Source organism: Candida parapsilosis, contig 006139 (genome assembly GCF_000182765.1).
Source record: "Candida parapsilosis strain CDC317 annotated contig 006139".
Lineage (NCBI taxonomy): Eukaryota > Fungi > Ascomycota > Pichiomycetes > Serinales > Debaryomycetaceae > Lodderomyces > Lodderomyces parapsilosis.
Window position 1 is genome coordinate 43,774 of NW_023503282.1, and position 16,116 is coordinate 59,889.

The 16,116-nt window shown below is 40.2% G+C and overlaps 8 protein-coding genes across 8 annotated transcripts; 2 read left to right on the forward strand and 6 right to left on the reverse strand. All coding sequences in view use genetic code 12, as the record gives it.

The window, feature by feature from the left end:
* Positions 1-2: 2 nt before the first annotated feature.
* Positions 3-890, reverse strand: ADE1 (phosphoribosylaminoimidazolesuccinocarboxamide synthase; the record flags this gene model as incomplete). Its single annotated transcript, XM_036810419.1, has 1 exon — positions 3-890. The coding sequence occupies one exon, from the start codon at positions 888-890 to the stop codon at positions 3-5; it is 888 nt and encodes a 295-aa protein (XP_036666958.1).
* A 317-nt stretch (positions 891-1,207) lies between these two features.
* Positions 1,208-4,690, reverse strand: VID21 (Vid21p; the record flags this gene model as incomplete). Its single annotated transcript, XM_036810420.1, has 1 exon — positions 1,208-4,690. One exon carries the CDS (start codon positions 4,688-4,690, stop codon positions 1,208-1,210), a length of 3,483 nt encoding a protein of 1,160 aa, XP_036666959.1.
* A 557-nt stretch (positions 4,691-5,247) lies between these two features.
* Positions 5,248-6,933, forward strand: VAC8 (protein anchor; the record flags this gene model as incomplete). Its single annotated transcript, XM_036810421.1, has 1 exon — positions 5,248-6,933. The coding sequence occupies one exon, from the start codon at positions 5,248-5,250 to the stop codon at positions 6,931-6,933; it is 1,686 nt and encodes a 561-aa protein (XP_036666960.1).
* A 112-nt stretch (positions 6,934-7,045) lies between these two features.
* Positions 7,046-8,431, reverse strand: CPAR2_500220 (uncharacterized protein; the record flags this gene model as incomplete). The annotated part of the gene is made up of 1 exon (XM_036810422.1): positions 7,046-8,431. One exon carries the CDS (start codon positions 8,429-8,431, stop codon positions 7,046-7,048), a length of 1,386 nt encoding a protein of 461 aa, XP_036666961.1.
* Positions 8,432-8,733: 302 nt separating this feature from the next.
* Positions 8,734-9,738, reverse strand: CPAR2_500230 (Mrp/NBP35 family ATP-binding protein; the record flags this gene model as incomplete). Its single annotated transcript, XM_036810424.1, has 1 exon — positions 8,734-9,738. One exon carries the CDS (start codon positions 9,736-9,738, stop codon positions 8,734-8,736), a length of 1,005 nt encoding a protein of 334 aa, XP_036666962.1.
* A 125-nt stretch (positions 9,739-9,863) lies between these two features.
* Positions 9,864-13,346, reverse strand: CPAR2_500240 (nucleocytoplasmic transporter; the record flags this gene model as incomplete). Its single annotated transcript, XM_036810425.1, has 1 exon — positions 9,864-13,346. The coding sequence occupies one exon, from the start codon at positions 13,344-13,346 to the stop codon at positions 9,864-9,866; it is 3,483 nt and encodes a 1,160-aa protein (XP_036666963.1).
* Positions 13,347-13,490: 144 nt separating this feature from the next.
* EDC3 (Edc3p) lies at positions 13,491-15,032 on the reverse strand (the record flags this gene model as incomplete). The annotated part of the gene is made up of 1 exon (XM_036810426.1): positions 13,491-15,032. The coding sequence occupies one exon, from the start codon at positions 15,030-15,032 to the stop codon at positions 13,491-13,493; it is 1,542 nt and encodes a 513-aa protein (XP_036666964.1).
* Positions 15,033-15,415: 383 nt separating this feature from the next.
* On the forward strand, positions 15,416-16,084 carry CPAR2_500260 (CDP-diacylglycerol--inositol 3-phosphatidyltransferase; the record flags this gene model as incomplete). Its single annotated transcript, XM_036810427.1, has 1 exon — positions 15,416-16,084. The coding sequence occupies one exon, from the start codon at positions 15,416-15,418 to the stop codon at positions 16,082-16,084; it is 669 nt and encodes a 222-aa protein (XP_036666965.1).
* Positions 16,085-16,116: the final 32 nt, after the last annotated feature.

Genomic DNA, 16,116 nt, shown 5'->3' on the forward strand with positions numbered 1-16,116 from the left:
ACTCATTTCCATTTATCACCAGTCAATTGCTCATACGCCTCAATGTATTTTTCTCTAGTCTTTTCGACGATCTCGTCCGTCATTTTAACTCCTTCTTTACCATTCAAGCCATTACTAGTTAGCCAATCTCTTAAAAATTGTTTGTCGTACGAATCTTGCGATTTTCCAACTTCGTATGTGCTGGCATTCCAAAATCTTGACGAATCCGGAGTTAAAACCTCATCGACCAAAACAATATCATTGTTTTCATCTAATCCAAATTCAAACTTTGTATCAGCGATAATTATACCTTTGGTTTTGGCATACTCTTTTGCCTGTACGTACAAATCAATTGCCGTCTTTTCCAATCTGTCGCATAAATCTTGCCCAACAATCTTGGCAGCTTCAGCAGGCGAGATGTTTTCATCGTGCTCTCCTTGTTCTGCTTTTGTAGAGGGAGTGAAAATTGGTGTTTTGAACTCTTGTGATTCCACCAATTCCTCATCTATCGGCAATCCGTGAACTGTTTTCAGTTTTTTGTACTCTTTCCACGCGGATCCAGTGATGTAGCCTCTAACGATCACTTCCAATGGAATAAGTTTCAATTTACGCACTATCAATGCACGATCTTGCAACTGATCCCTATATTTTTCCAATCGTGGATATTCTTGAAAAATATCTTTCTTGATCAAGTGGTTTTCAATGGGTAAAAAATCAAACCAAAACTCAGAAAGCTTGGTCAACAATTTCCCCTTGTCGGTGATACCGTTTTCCATGATGACATCATAAGCAGATATACGATCTGTAGCAACAAACAATAAAGTAGACGGGTCGATTTGATATATATCACGGACTTTTCCTCTGCCCAAGAGAGGCAAAGTATCATCGAGATTTGTTTCTGTTAAAGACATTGTTGTTTGGACGCTTGGCGATGGGATGTGGAAATTTGTTGATGCAAAAAAAGAAAAAAAAGAAAATCAAAACCAGTTTATATTATGTCAGAAACGAATAGAATACTAAATATCAAAAATAAAACTCCTCAATTGTGATGCTCAAATAGTTGTAGATACCACCTAAAAGGAAGCCATCGATAAGATTAGCCTACTCGAGTTTGCCAAACTGGCCCCCATATATGTAGAATCTTAATAGGAGTCAAAAATCAATTGTAGCACCAAAACACCTGAAACTACACATCAGTATCGTTATTTGTCTATATATACGCCTCAATTTATTGACCTTGACTTTGTGGATGTATATGACTCAGTTGAGGACTTGCAGTTGCGCTCGTGCTGGTGTTCCCTCCAGTGTTGGCATCACGAAATTGCTGACCCTGCTGTAGAGGAACACCACTTTGTACATGTGCTTGCGCATTCTTGTTTGCTCTGTTTTGAGCCTGCTGATGAAGACTATTCAAGTACTGAGCTGCCAACTTTGTCACCTGCTCTTTGGTATAATTGGGGTTCTGGGTTTGTATTGAGTTAATGATTGCCGATATTTGCGCCGGTGGAAACTGAATTCTTGGTCGTTGTTGGCGTGCTTGTTGTGGTATCGGTTTTTGTTGAGGATTGGGCAGCACATTTTGTACTTGAGGCACGGGTTGTTGCGCCAGTCTTTGATAATAGACGCCAGGATTCTGATTATCTGTTTTGTTTGGCAGATACTGTAAATTTGGCGATCCAATAGGCAATGTCGCATTGTTGATGTTTGCTTGGTGATGTTGCTGCTGAACTTGAGGAGATATCGGAGCTTGCGGATGGGAAGCAATCCCCATGTTTGGGGAAGGTTGAATGTCCACATTCTGTAGTTGTGGTTGTGGTTGTGGCTGTGGTTGTTGTTGTTGCTGCTGTGGCTGCTGTAGCTGTTGTTGTTGTTGTTGTTGTTGCTGCTGCTGCAAGAGTCTTCTTTGTTTTTCCATCTGCAACAATTGATGTATCTGCTCGTTAGTTAATTGTTTCCCATCTTTAGTCGTGGGAAACTTTATTTGGTTTTGAGGATATTGGACATCCCTAACTGTGGCTTGCGTTTGGGAGGATAGCCCATTCAAAGCAGCACGTTGAGCCCTTTGTAAAATTTGCTCAGGGCGAGGGGTTGGAGCATTTGACAGGAAGTCAGGAGAGTTAGCCTGCACATATTGTGGTTGGTTCTGAAATCGATTCTGCACCTGTTGTTGCGCATGAGCTTGTTGCGGTTGCAGATGTGGGCGTTGCAGCATAATTTGTTGTTGCTGTAATACCGGCAGTTGCAGCTGCAGCTGCAGCTGCAGATGTGGTGTGTATTGTTGTTGGGAATGCTGTTGTCGTTGCTGCTGTTGCAACTGCTGAAGCTGTTGTTGTTGCTGAATCTGCATTTGCTGGATTTGTTGCAACTGCTGGAGTTGGTGATGATTGGGCTGAGGTCTCTGATCCATTTGTCGGGCTGGAGGTACCATGCGGGGTTGTTGCATCGGAGGAGCTTGAGGATGATGCTGTTGAGGTGTAAGTTGAGCATGCTGTGGGAGTTGCTGTTGGAGGTGCTGTTGTTGAGGTAGTTGCTGCTGTTGAGGTATTTGCTGAGGCGGCAATGGATGGTGTTGCTGTTGTGGTTGTGGTTGCTGCTGTGAATGATGAGGATGTTGTTGTTGTTGATTCTGCCGCTGCTGCGGATGCTGCTGGTTTGGCTGATGTTGTTGTTGCTGTTGCTGCTGTTGCTGCTGCTGCTGCTGCTGCTGCTGCTGCTGATGTTGTTGTTGTTGTTGTTGTTGTTGTTGGGCCACAGCTGCCATAAGACGGGTTCGCGAGCTCTGCTGGATTGACTTGTCTCGCTCATACTTCAAATTCGACAACTCTGCAGGCGTTGGAGTTTTGCTAGTGTTGGCACGCTTATCGCCATTGACGACTGCACCTGGTTGAACGTTTTGCTGCATATCCGTGGTGCCCCGGCGGTGATTCATCTTGGCAAGTGCGATTTCTCTCTTCTTCATTGCCTTGCGCATGGCATCAAACATTGAAGCCCACCTCAATTTCCGATGTCCTCTTTGCATCGAGTCAGATCCTACACCAAGCGGAGAAACTCTTCTTTTGGTTGTCAGCTGAGTTTTGTGAGCCTGTTCGAGCCATTGCTGAGCATGAAATGCGTAGCTGCCTTTCATATCCGAGAATTGAAACTTTTGGTTTAGTTGAATATACCTCTCAAAGCATTGCCATGGAGTTCTTCTCTCAATATTGGACTCATACTTACTCAAACTAGGCGCGAAGGAGCCCACTTGGACATGCTCAGCGATAAGATCCCAATTGAAACAAAATTCTGCAACATAGTGTATAAGCCTCTTGTCATCTTCTGGCAGCCAGATTGTAGGAGATCTAAGCTCTATGTTGGCCAACAATGGTGGCTTTGGAGGTTTAAGATAATGGAATTTACGATGTGCTTGCGAGCCAAACACGCCCTTTTGGTACTCTGGTGTTTTGCTTGTTTTCATTCGTTCATTGGAACTTGTCCTTAATACAATCTTGTGCCAACCTTGATCTTTCTCAAATGGTAAAAATAGCTTTGATACCGCTGTTAAGGGTGGTTCATAAGGCTCGATCGATTTAGATTTGTTGCTTTTGTTGTTAATTTCGAGGGCCACATGATTGGGTATAGTTTTGATGATTGACTTTGTATGTTTGTTCATCTCCTCGAGACTGACAAACACTGATGAGTTGTTTTTTGCAAAAACCGATGAAAACACATCTGATGCTGTTTTTGCTGCATATTCTTCGGACTCGTCAACCTTGCTTTCCAAAAGCGACCTTGGATCAACAGTATGGTTAGTTGCCTCAATCGCTGAAACATTTACAGAAGCATTGGTTGATGCATTTGCATCATCTTTAACTATTACCTCGATGTTTTCCGATACAAGTGGAACCGCTTTCCTCTTTACACAAGTTGCTTCCTTCCCAAGCTTCCAATAAGCATTTACTGCATCGGCAATAATCACACAACAGTATTTTTTAAATTTGTTTCCCTCACGAAAGTCCTCTGCCATCCAACTTGCTTCTTCTAATAAGTAATCCCAGGCGTGTTTAGATTTATTTAGCCTGCTTTTATAAGTGAACGGATCATGATATCTTTTTGGTTGCCTTGAGGACCACTTACCTTGTCTCTTCAATTCCTCAATACGAGAGTATAAAACGGCCACCTTTCCTTCCAAAAGTGCCAATTCGTAGTTGCCAGTCGTCAAGGCTTTGTGACTTCCTGGTAGTAGTTTACTCGACGCTAATGTTTGAGTCAAATAGTATAGCTCAGTCAAGGAACACACAGACTGTGTCTTCACTGGATAATGCTCAGGCATAGATAATATTTCCAATTGGCTCATTTCTGATGATAAAAATTGTTGCATTTGCTCCTCTTCTATTTGATCTTGTGTTTTCAATGATGGCACTATTGGCTCCCTTTTCGTATCATGCAATGATGCCACACTACGGCGAAGCTTTGCTTTTAACTCATTCTGTAAATCTTCTTCAGGTTTCCGTTTTTGACGCTCTCTGATTGCTGGGGGAAGGAAAATACACGAGTCCATAGACTTGATGATGGTGCTTTTAAGAAATGCATCAACCTTGTTGTCTGATTCGTTCAAGAAAAACTCTGGTTGAATTTCTTCATCCAAGCATGTTTTGCTATGATCTTGTAGAAAAGGGTCCGCAATAACATGCAGAAGCTCGTTAGTTCTATCATTCCATGTACTAATTTTCATTGTGAGACGTTATGTGAATCCAAAAGCTCCAGCAATAAAGAGCCACTTGCTAACTCGTTGAGTAAAAGAATGCAAATGGTATGGGATGAATCGTTGTTTATGATTGAAAGCGAATTTTTGTTGATTTCCCATGTGAAATGCACGTGATAGAAGCGTGAATGTCAGATGACCAACTTCACTTGACACACGACATTGAAAATTAGACGACATTGAAATTAAACGCAATCGAAACAGACAAAAACGATAACGACGACAGAAAAACAATCAGTCCCCCCACCCAACCCCTGCTTCAATCAACAAGAAACCAGTGGCAAACTTTTTGTTCATCCCAAATCCATCAATAACCAACTTTCGTTTCTGTTTGCACCTACTATTTTAGCCAGATTGCAAACTGCCTGTGCTCCAGAGAAATATTGTGTTGCTACATTGGAGTTTACCCTAAAACACGCCAACGGAAACAAAACATCCACGGAATTCAGCCCCCGCCAGCAAACAATCAATTCTTTTACTAACAACTTTTTAAAACAGCCTGAATAGAAACTAGAATCAACAAAGTCATGGGTGCATGTTGCAGTTGTTTAAGCGGACATGGCGGAGACGGAAGTCAAAACCAATTGTTATTAGCTGAAAATGAGAGAGAGGCAATATCAGCCTTGTTGCAATATTTGGAAAATAGATCAGATGTTGATTTTTTCAGCAATGGACCATTAAGAGCACTTAGTACATTGGTGTATTCTGAGAATATCGACTTGCAAAGAAGTGCGGCATTAGCATTTGCTGAAATAACCGAAAAGGATGTCAGAGAGGTAAATCGAGATGTACTAGAACCGATATTAATCTTGCTTCAATCTAATGACTCAGAAGTTCAAAGAGCAGCATGTGGTGCTTTGGGAAATTTGGCAGTGAATACGGAGAATAAAATTCTTATTGTTGAAATGGGTGGATTGGAGCCATTGATTAGACAAATGATGTCTACAAACATTGAAGTTCAGTGCAATGCTGTTGGATGCATAACCAATTTGGCCACTCAAGATGACAATAAGTCTAAAATTGCAAAAAGTGGTGCCTTGATACCCTTGACAAAATTGGCCAAGCTGAAGGACATTAGAGTTCAAAGAAATGCTACCGGTGCACTTTTGAATATGACACATCTGGGTGAAAATAGACAAGAGTTGGTAAATGCAGGGGCAGTCCCTGTGTTAGTATCATTGCTTTCCAATGATGATGCTGATGTACAGTATTACTGTACCACAGCATTATCCAACATTGCTGTTGATGAAACCAACAGAAGAAAATTGGCCAATACCGAGCCAAAGTTGGTTAGCCAGTTGGTGAACTTGATGGATAGTCCGTCACCTAGAGTTCAATGTCAGGCAACTTTAGCATTGAGAAACTTGGCCTCCGACAGTGGTTACCAAGTTGAGATTGTTAGAGCTGGAGGATTACCACACTTGGTGCAATTATTGACTTGTAACCACCAACCATTGATTCTTGCAGCTGTTGCTTGTATTAGAAACATATCGATCCATCCTTTGAACGAAGCTTTAATTATTGAAGCAGGATTTTTAAAACCATTGGTCGACTTGTTGGATTACACCGATTCAGAAGAGATTCAATGCCACGCAGTGTCCACCTTGAGAAATTTGGCTGCATCTAGTGAAAAGAATAGAACTGCATTGTTGGCAGCTGGAGCTGTTGATAAATGTAAGGATTTAGTATTGAAAGTCCCGTTATCTGTTCAACTGGAAATTAGCGCTTGTTTTGCAATCTTGGCATTGGCTGATGATTTGAAACCAAAGTTGTACGAAGCGCATATAATCGACGTGTTGATCCCACTAACATTTTCTGAAAACGGAGAAGTATGTGGAAACTCGGCTGCTGCATTAGCCAATTTGTGTTCCAGAGTATCACCCGACCACAAGCAATACATTTTGAACAATTGGCAACAACCAAACGAAGGTATACATGGTTTCTTGATTAGATTTTTGGAGCTGGGAAGTGCAACATTTGAACATATTGCATTGTGGACGATATTGCAATTATTAGAATCAAACAGCCCCGAATTTAATAGCTTTATCAAGGAAGATGAAGCGATACTTACAGGTATCAAACAAATGAGTAACTCACAGCTGCAATTAAATCAAGGTGACAGGAATGGACAAGTCAATCCCGATGATCAATATGAAGATCCAAAAGTGGAATTGTATAATTTAACTCAACAAATTCTACAAATTTTGGGATAAAACTATATACGTGTATAATAAACCTTATAGTTGTTTGATAGTAAAGTATTAGTTGAAGGTCAAAAATTCTACTCTAGCATTTTTTATTATCAAAAGCGGCAATCTCAATCGACTAGTGCGATTGTTCGAAAGGAACAATCGTTGCCGGGCTGTCATGTTGTGGAGACTGCTTAATTACATCATCGACAGTCAAGTTTTCCAATCGACTCAAAAGCTCTCGTTCTTTCTCCTTATCAGCATTTTGCTGCTTAGCTTCTTCTTCTGCATTATCATTCTTAGCTTTCTCTTCCTTAACATTTTCTTCCTTAGCCGCTTCTTCCTTAGCCTTCTCTTCCTCATCGAGCATTTTGTTCAACTCTTCATCCACATCCACATCCTCGGCCTCGCCAGCAAGTGCATCACCAATTTCTTCTTCCTTCGTTATCTCCTCATCAATATCAACCTTGACTCGATCAACGTCATCTATCTTTAACTGACTATTAAGCTTCGATAATGTTTTGGCACTTGCTTCCAAGACAGAAAAGTAAGCCGAGTTGAAATTGGAGTCATTGATTTTCTGCAATAGGGTTGTCATTTCCAACTCGAGGTTCACATTCTTATCCAATAGTTTCACCAAGTTGGCTTTCATAGCCATCTTCAGTCTCAAACTTGACTTCTGAGCATCTTTGGGAAGTTTCAACACTGATTTGAAGTCGATACTATTCAATTTTGATTCTACTTCTTTGACCCTAGTCTCAAGATTGTTTATCGTTTGCTTCACTTGTACTACGGCTTGGTCCTCCGGACTTATCTCCTCCTGTGATATCTTTATAAAAGTGACACCATCAATAACTTTCGTTTGAAGTAATTTGACATCACGCGACAAGTGCTTCAATAATAAGTCATAATCCACAGAGGTGATCGCAACGTGCTTTGATATCTCATCAAAAAGTAAATTATGGTTAAACAAAATACTCGAGTAAGTGTCACCCTTCACCTTGGTTTCGATTACTTTAGCAATTTTTTGCCCTAGCTTTACTAGCTCATCCCAATAGATGAATCGATCATCCACCAACCTACCTTGTTTCACGATAGAATACGATTTCAATGCTCGCCATTGCTGCCAGGAATTAACTGAAAAGTACTGTGAGATATGGAATTGCCCACTGATGGTAACGAAGTAGCTCTCTTTTGCCGTTGTATATAGTGATGCTGGAATTAGAAACTTGTCATTAACAAATTCCTGCAAGATATTACTCAAGTTCTTGGGCTCATTATATGGATGCAAGCTGAGCAGCTCTTTCAAGCTAGGGTTGTAAGTGGGAATCGATACAACACTTTCTGGCTCAAATTTGTTTGAAGTTATGATCTTCGTGAATAAGGATTTCCAAGCCTGAATGTTTGCTTCATAACCCTCAGGGTTCAATTGCTTGTTTTTTTGAAAGTTGGAATACAATGAATTCAACCGTGACTCTTTGAATGCTGGAATCAGCTTGATGATATCTTCAATAGTGGACATAGTATGCACATTTCTGGGGAAGGAAGTAAAGAGATGAGGCAATTCAGAGTAGGTTGCGCACTGACAGGCGCATTTCGTGAAGTAGTTATTTCGTGCGACATTTTCTGTATTCAAGTACTCTTCATTTTAGTTCCCACTTTGGTCGCCCACGAGGATTGGATGCATATATGTCATGTTTACTGATTATGGTGTTCACTTCTCTTTTAAAATGGTACGTTGATTCAGCGTCGCCTAATGCTATAACCTTTGAAGATCATCTCTATATACTTCACTCTATACACAAACTCCCCCGCTCTGTGAGCTCACTCTAACTTAAGACCATTCATATTCAACTCAACTTTATCCCTTAAAGCATCAACAACATCCAAAATAGCCGTCGATGCAGGGGAGTCGGGATACAAGTCAAAGAATGACTCTCCCTCATCACAAGCTCTACCTATTCGAGGGTCCAAAGGCACTGAACCCAAGAAATCTATTCCCAACTCTTTACACAATTTTTCACCGCCACCAGTAGTAGCTTTGAAAATTTGACTCTTGCCCTGACAGTTTGGACATACAAATCCTGACATGTTTTCAACCAAACCCAAGATTTTAATGTGTGCCTTTCGACAAAAATCGATTTCCTTCCGTACATCCAACAACGCCACTTCTTGAGGTGTAGTTACAATCAATGCACCATCAATACCAACCTCTTTCATTAATGACGTTACCGACAAATGTTCGTCACTTGTGCCTGGTGGCGTATCCACCAACAAATAGTCCAAACGTTCACCCCAATCTACATCCTTCAAAAACTGTTTTATTAGACCATTCTTTTTTGCTCCTCGCCATATTATTGCCAGGTCGCTATCAGGAAGCATAAAGGAAATACTCATTAGTCCTAAATTATCGGCAACAAAAACGGGACTCCAGCCACTATTTGACTGATGAACACTTTCATTCTCTCCTGCCCCCAACATGCGCGGTAGTGATGGACCACATATATCTAAATCCATGGCACCAACTTCCAAATCCTCATCGGCTGCTATTGCCCAAGCAAGCATAGACGTGAACGTGGATTTACCGACTCCGCCTTTCCCTGAGAGGACTAGTATCTTGTGTTGAATGTTTGCTAATCTGCTGTTGATCAAGGATATATCTGGATCAGGCCCTTTCGGTATTTGTGAAGAGCAAATTTCTTGATTCGCACACCCTTTGCACGCGTCATCTTTTCCTGCCGTTTCAGACTCTGGACCTGGGCAATGTTCGGGTTCAGCCTCTTTCAACTTGTAATTTATCAGATCTTCAGCTTGTTGACTAGGTGACATGTTTGTATACTTGTTGAATGTAACCAGATATTCTTCAGAAAAGTCATTTGTAATCCGATTTTCCGATGTTTATGGTAGCGACATATAACGAAAGGTTTCATCCATCATCTACGCAATTATATCATCTAATTAGCTCTAGATAGTCTTAATTCAAAATAAGCTTTGTTGACCTTATCCAAAGGCATTTGAAATATCTTTTCTCTTTCTTTCTGAGGTACCCTCTTATCTTCTAAAGCCAAATCTCCCACAAATTTGGCGATTGTATTGATGGCCAATTTTTCTTTGGCCGATTCTGGTTTAGTTAATGGCAAAAATTCAATCAAAAAAATGATTACTTCAATATCATTGGTGTTTTCAAGCAACTTCAAGTAATTTTGATATATGCCAGCCCCTTTGTTCCATGAGGGGATGATAGAACCGTGCTGGGGAAACTGATCAATCAAGTTCAAAAGTTTGTTGACACCACTTGGTGAGTTCTTTATAACTGTTTGTGGACCTAGTTGCGTAACAATAGCTTCATGTGCCTTACTCCAAAGATCAACTTCAACTAGTGCATTTACCTCACTCCAATAATCACCTGCATTCTTTCTCTCTAATGCTTTTGCCTCATATATAAGTGATCTTGGCACCTTCAACACGGTGATCAAATACTTTTCATCATGTTCACTAATAGGCTCTTCCGCGACTCTGGTGATGATCAAGCTTCGAATCAGCCGTGTTTTCAAATTGTCATCCGAAATAGAGGAAAAGACAACCAATGCCTCCTTCCACATACCAGCTTTCTCCAAAACATCACCTAAATTCTTTGATAATTCGTCGTAATCGAAATCGGCCAAAACAAGACAGATGAGCCACTTCAATGTCTTGTTGAAATTGGAGTTCAACATCGAAGTAAAATCGATACCATTCAATTGCAATCTCAACAAATCTGCCACGGGATCTTCTTTCGGTAGTTTGGATTCAAAATTGCCAATGAACTCCTTTAAATTCTCAACATCGCCATAATACAAAAAGACACCAAACACAATGGTCCATGGTAAATTCTCCACTACCTGGTCTAATTGTCTTGCTAGGAGTTGATAAATGCTAACGAGAGATTTTGGGATATACTTCTCGCTATCCGTCTCTTTCCACGTTTCAAGCTGCTCGGTAGCCAATTCTTTGACGAGGCTGTTTTTTGAATCGGCCAACGAAAGTATCACGGCAAGATGCTCATTTTTGGAAATCAATGTTCTCTCAATAGCTTCTTCTTTCCTGTTGACGCACAAGTAAAAGAAAGTGCAGTACAATTCGTCACCCTTGTTTGCTTCAAGTAGATCTGCAATTTGATTCTCATTGTACCTTTGAAGCCACTCGCCGAAAAGTGCTAATCTATTAGACTCTATATCATTACTCGAGTCAAACAATATTGAAGCCAATTCAATTTGTGAATTAAGGACTGAGTTGTCTCTTTTATTAGCAAGTTGAGCAAAAGTTAAACCATTGGCTCTAAGTTGTGGCATCAGATCAGTCAGTTGTGCGAGCTCACACTGACTGATTATTTTACCGAAAATGAAGTCGATGGTTTTCTCTGAGACATCCTCGAGTGCCGTTTTCGATTTTCCCAATCCCTTCTGGTCCAGAGCCGACTTACTCTTAATTTTAGTTTGTGAAAAAAGCATCTCATCAACTTTACTAAGAGTCAATTCACCTTTTGGGAATTTGCTCTCAGGCACCATTGGAGCCATTGCCGAATTGTATTGATTTGCCAATTCCAATTGAAGTAACCAGTTATCTGTAGTTGGGAATGTTGATTTGTTTTTAATGTCATCAAATACAGCAATATCGGTAATGACTGGCTCGTAAGCATTTAGCTTTACCTCCTCAACTTCTTCGATCTCATCGATATCAGAATCAATGGTGATACCGCCAACTCTACCAGCCATGGTATCATCTTCAAGCTCTCTGTACAGGTTCAAAACCCCGGAAATCTCGTCCGTCACAAGTGACTGCTTAAGCTTTAATAAGCTGTCATCGGGTGGCAAAGTCGAGCCCCAACCTCCAGGAACAAATTTTGAGTACTCATTCAATTTCTGTTTCTTCACCTCTTGATCAAGACTATCATCTGAATAGAGTTTGGAGTATTCAACCAATGCATCCGCTTCTTTTAAATCCTGCTTCCTCTTCAACAGGACCAAATCCTTTTGATTCTCGTCATCCTCGTCAACTAAGCCCCAAATACTGAAATGCTTCACCTTAAATACCCAAGCATAGGTTATTGGGTCATATGTAACAAATTCCATACCAATTTGACGCTTCAAAAAATCAATGTGATTTTCCATAGATAAATTTGGTTTTGGCTTGACTCCTTCGAGGGTAATAGTTGCGGGCACATTCAATTCTGTCCCCAAGGGAGGTTTATCATCAATCCCTTGGTAAACCAAAACAGCCGATTGTTTTAAAATGACAATGTTGTCAAAGAGTTCTTCAGCTATCAGGTGCCCGTTGTTTTCAGCATTGGCGACTAATCTCGTCAAGTCAACAGGATAATCGTATGCAATTTGACCATACCCTACTCTACCAATAATGAAGTTTCGCACACCTTCAAGACTAGTAGGGTCCATTTTAGCAATGTCTTCAATGGAAGGGTACGTCCAGTAACCATTATGCTGCTGAGCCGAGGTTTCTTTCCCATCCTGTTTTTCAGTGACAGGATTAGGGGTTTCTTTCTCCTCGAAATTCTTAGCCAGAACATTTGAGGTAAACGGCTTGTACTGCACCTCCTCCTCTGTGTCTTCCACATCGTCGTCGAAAGCCACATCTTGAGTTAAAAGTTTCGTAGCAGATACATTTGTAGCAACAGCAACACCTCTCTTTGAACTCAATACTCTATTGACATCAATCAAATGATACTTTATTGGTTTCGATTTGAGTACAAGTCTTTTCATACTTCCAATCCTTCTCGCATCAATAGCTTTGTACGAGGGACTGGAAAATGTTTTGGGGGTAACATGAGGAGTTTTGTGGATATTCAGCAACTTTTCCTTTGGTTTGTTGTCCCTTTTGAAGTAACTAAATAGCTTACCAAGTCTCGATTTGGGCTGAAGTGAAGTATAATTACCAAATGTTACGGAGACTGAGTTTTGGGGTGAACTATTGTTTTCATTGATGGAAAAAGTTGCAACTCCATTATCTCGATGAATCGTGAGATTGGTTGATGGTGGGTTATTACCAAATAGCTTATCCGTATTGTGTGAATTTGCCTTACCATAATTGTTGCCATTTTCAAACAACTGTGACGTGAAATGGGAGTCTGCAATATGTAACTTTTTTTGATTATCATCACCACTTGGAATAAATGATGATTCCAACTCTGCAGACGATCCCTGTGTAGTATGACTCCATGGGCTCTGTTTCTTCAGATCCGATGAGTTTCCAAAAAGGTTAAATGACTTCTTCAGTGGCAATTTCTCATTTCCCAATCCTGGTTGCTGATCTTGATATGGAAAGAAATTTCCAGATCCTGGTTTTGAAAAGTTTGTTGATTTGCCCACTCCGTTGCTCCTCGCACTAAACGAAGATGAAGCACCCCAATTGTCGTAAATATTGTTGCGCTCCTGTTCAAACATTGGGATTGAAACAACTGGGGTATAATAATGTTTGGAGTTTACTCTTCGATGGTTCAATTTTCTATGTTTACAACATTTTTTTTTTCTTTTCTTCATTTCTGTCGCTCTAAACTTTTCTATACACTAGCTTTGTTCTCTTTAATACTAAGCTTCAACATCCAATTTAATGGATGATTCTGCAGTATACCAAAAATTATCAAACTTTCTCAAATTTTGCTTCGTTTGAAATACTTTATTAGGTATACCAACATCAATCAAATAGTGTACAATGTCATCATCACTTAAATAATTGTTCTTGTAAGCCAAAAGAAGACCATTTAGTGGTAATCCCATGGAAATACACCATGAACAGTCAACCTTTAGCTCGTCATCAGGTATTCCCGAGCCACCATCTATGCCCGATGGGATGTCCAATGACATGACTTTTGATTGCTCGGAGGAGTTGCACCAATTGATCAAAGAAGTCAATGTTTTTTTATCCTGTGGTTCATAAAATATATCTTCCAAATGGTCATCATACCCTTGAAGAGCATCAACTATTAGTTCTACTGGAGTGTTTAATTGATTTCGTATTATATCAATCAAAAGGTCAAAACTGGATGTCACCACCTTACCACCAACAGACTCAAAGATCTTCCATTGATGATGCAATTCAGTGTCAGACTCATCTGACGATATCACAAACGCTAGCACTCTGACTCCGTGATTACTTAAATGACGACCAGTTGCAAATGCTCTGCTCCCACATCGTCCACTACCAACCAACAAAAGAACCAATGGAGGCAAGTTGTGATTTTTCTTATTGCTCAATCTAACTGATCCACCAAGACAACGATCGATGATAAGTTTGCTCAAGTTAGTAGCACATATTTCCGCCATCATTGCTGGTGTCACACCGAAATTGTCAGATGATAATCGCTCAATTTCTAAAAGCTGTACTGGTGATGCTGATTGAATAGGAGAGGCATTTTCAGAATTTATCAACTTGAAATTCCTATTTCTTGCTTCTGTAGGATTCTGTTGTGCTCTACCTTGGGTTTTAACACCATCAGATTTCGGGGTGTTTGTTCTTGAATTTTCTTGCGATTTGCCAATTTGATCCCAATTATCCCTGGCAACGTCTTGCAACACCATTTCATCATTGTCATACTTTTGTTTCTTTTGCTTGGCTGGTTTCTCAACTTTATTATGGCCCACGAGTCGATCGCTAATACTTGTATGGTCATTTTTCTTGAAATCCTCAAAAACAGCCTTTTTATCAAACATGGCCAAATTAGCCTCAAAATCAAATTCCTCGTTTTTGACATTCTCAATGGACTCCGGTTCCAAGTCGGAACTTTCAGTTCTCGATTTTGACTTTGATTTTGATTTCTCAGGTTTGGGAGTATTAGAACGCGAAGGTTTGGACGAGTAGACAATTGCATCGTCTACAATATCTTCATTCTTTTGCTTCTTACTCTTTTTCTGTTGGTCATTGGATTTGGGTCTATAGGGAGGAAGTTGCGACACTTTTAAATCAGCAATGTCTGTGTTTAAAAACTCCACCAGGGGCTGAATTTTCCGATCTGTTGATGTCAAGGCATTGGATAGAGTGATCAGTTTCTCGTCAACATAAGAAATGGTTCCTCTTGCTGTACTGTTATCTTTCAAAGTGATAACAACCTCATATTGAACAAATTCAGTCATGTAAAGTGATGAAACACGTTGGGGGAGCTAGTAATAGTAGAGCTTCAAGTGAACAAAATTTTTTCTCTCGATCTGTCAAGAAGAAGTCAAAAGTCAAACGAGAATTTGAAAATTTATCAAAACACACTTTTTGAGATCAACAAATTTTCCACTGTTTTCTTGATTCTTTTGGAACAACTTTTTGCAACACCTTGAGAGCTAAAGTTTGCAAGTTGGTTCATTCACGTTAATTCATATTTCAGCATCAAGATACAGAGCACAAATCCCAGCTGCGCGCATTTCAATTCATTTAATTACCATTGTTTCCGCCGACTTCCGCCGACGCAGACTTTTAAAGCAACTCCCCACAATATCTTTTCAGCAACAATTACAACAACCAAGATATGACCACGAAACCAGTATCAACTTCGTCGGGTGTTTCACATGATATCACAGTGCAAACTATACTTCTATATATTCCCAATTTGATTGGATACTTTCGTATCATTACAGCAGTCATTTCATTCCTTCTCATGCCAAGTCACCCCGTGGCCACATTGATTTTTTACGGTATTTCAGGATTTTTGGATGCATTTGACGGCTACGCCGCAAGAAAGTTCAATCAAGGAACTAGATTTGGTGCCGTTTTGGACATGGTTACCGATCGTTGTGCCACCACTAGTTTGATTGTTTATTTGGCTGTTTTATACCCAAGGTATTTTTTCATTTGGCAATTATTGGTTAGTTTGGACTTGGCTTCTCATTACATTCACATGTATGCCATGTTATCGGCTGGATCCACATCACACAAGAATGTTGATGAATCGCAATCCAAGCTACTTTCATTGTACTACACCAATAGGAAAGTTTTGTTTATCGTTTGTGCCGTGAATGAGTTTTTCTATGTTGCGGTATACTTGCACTATTATGGATTCTTTTGGCTAGGTACTGTTACGGCAGTGTTGAGTGCGCCCATTTGGTTTTTCAAACAGGTTGCAAATGTTATACAGTTGAAAAGTGCGCTGCTCATTCTTGCTAGAATGGATGTTGAAGAGCACAGCAAGAGGAAGTAAAAAGTTGCGGTGAGAGATGTATAGATGTGGGT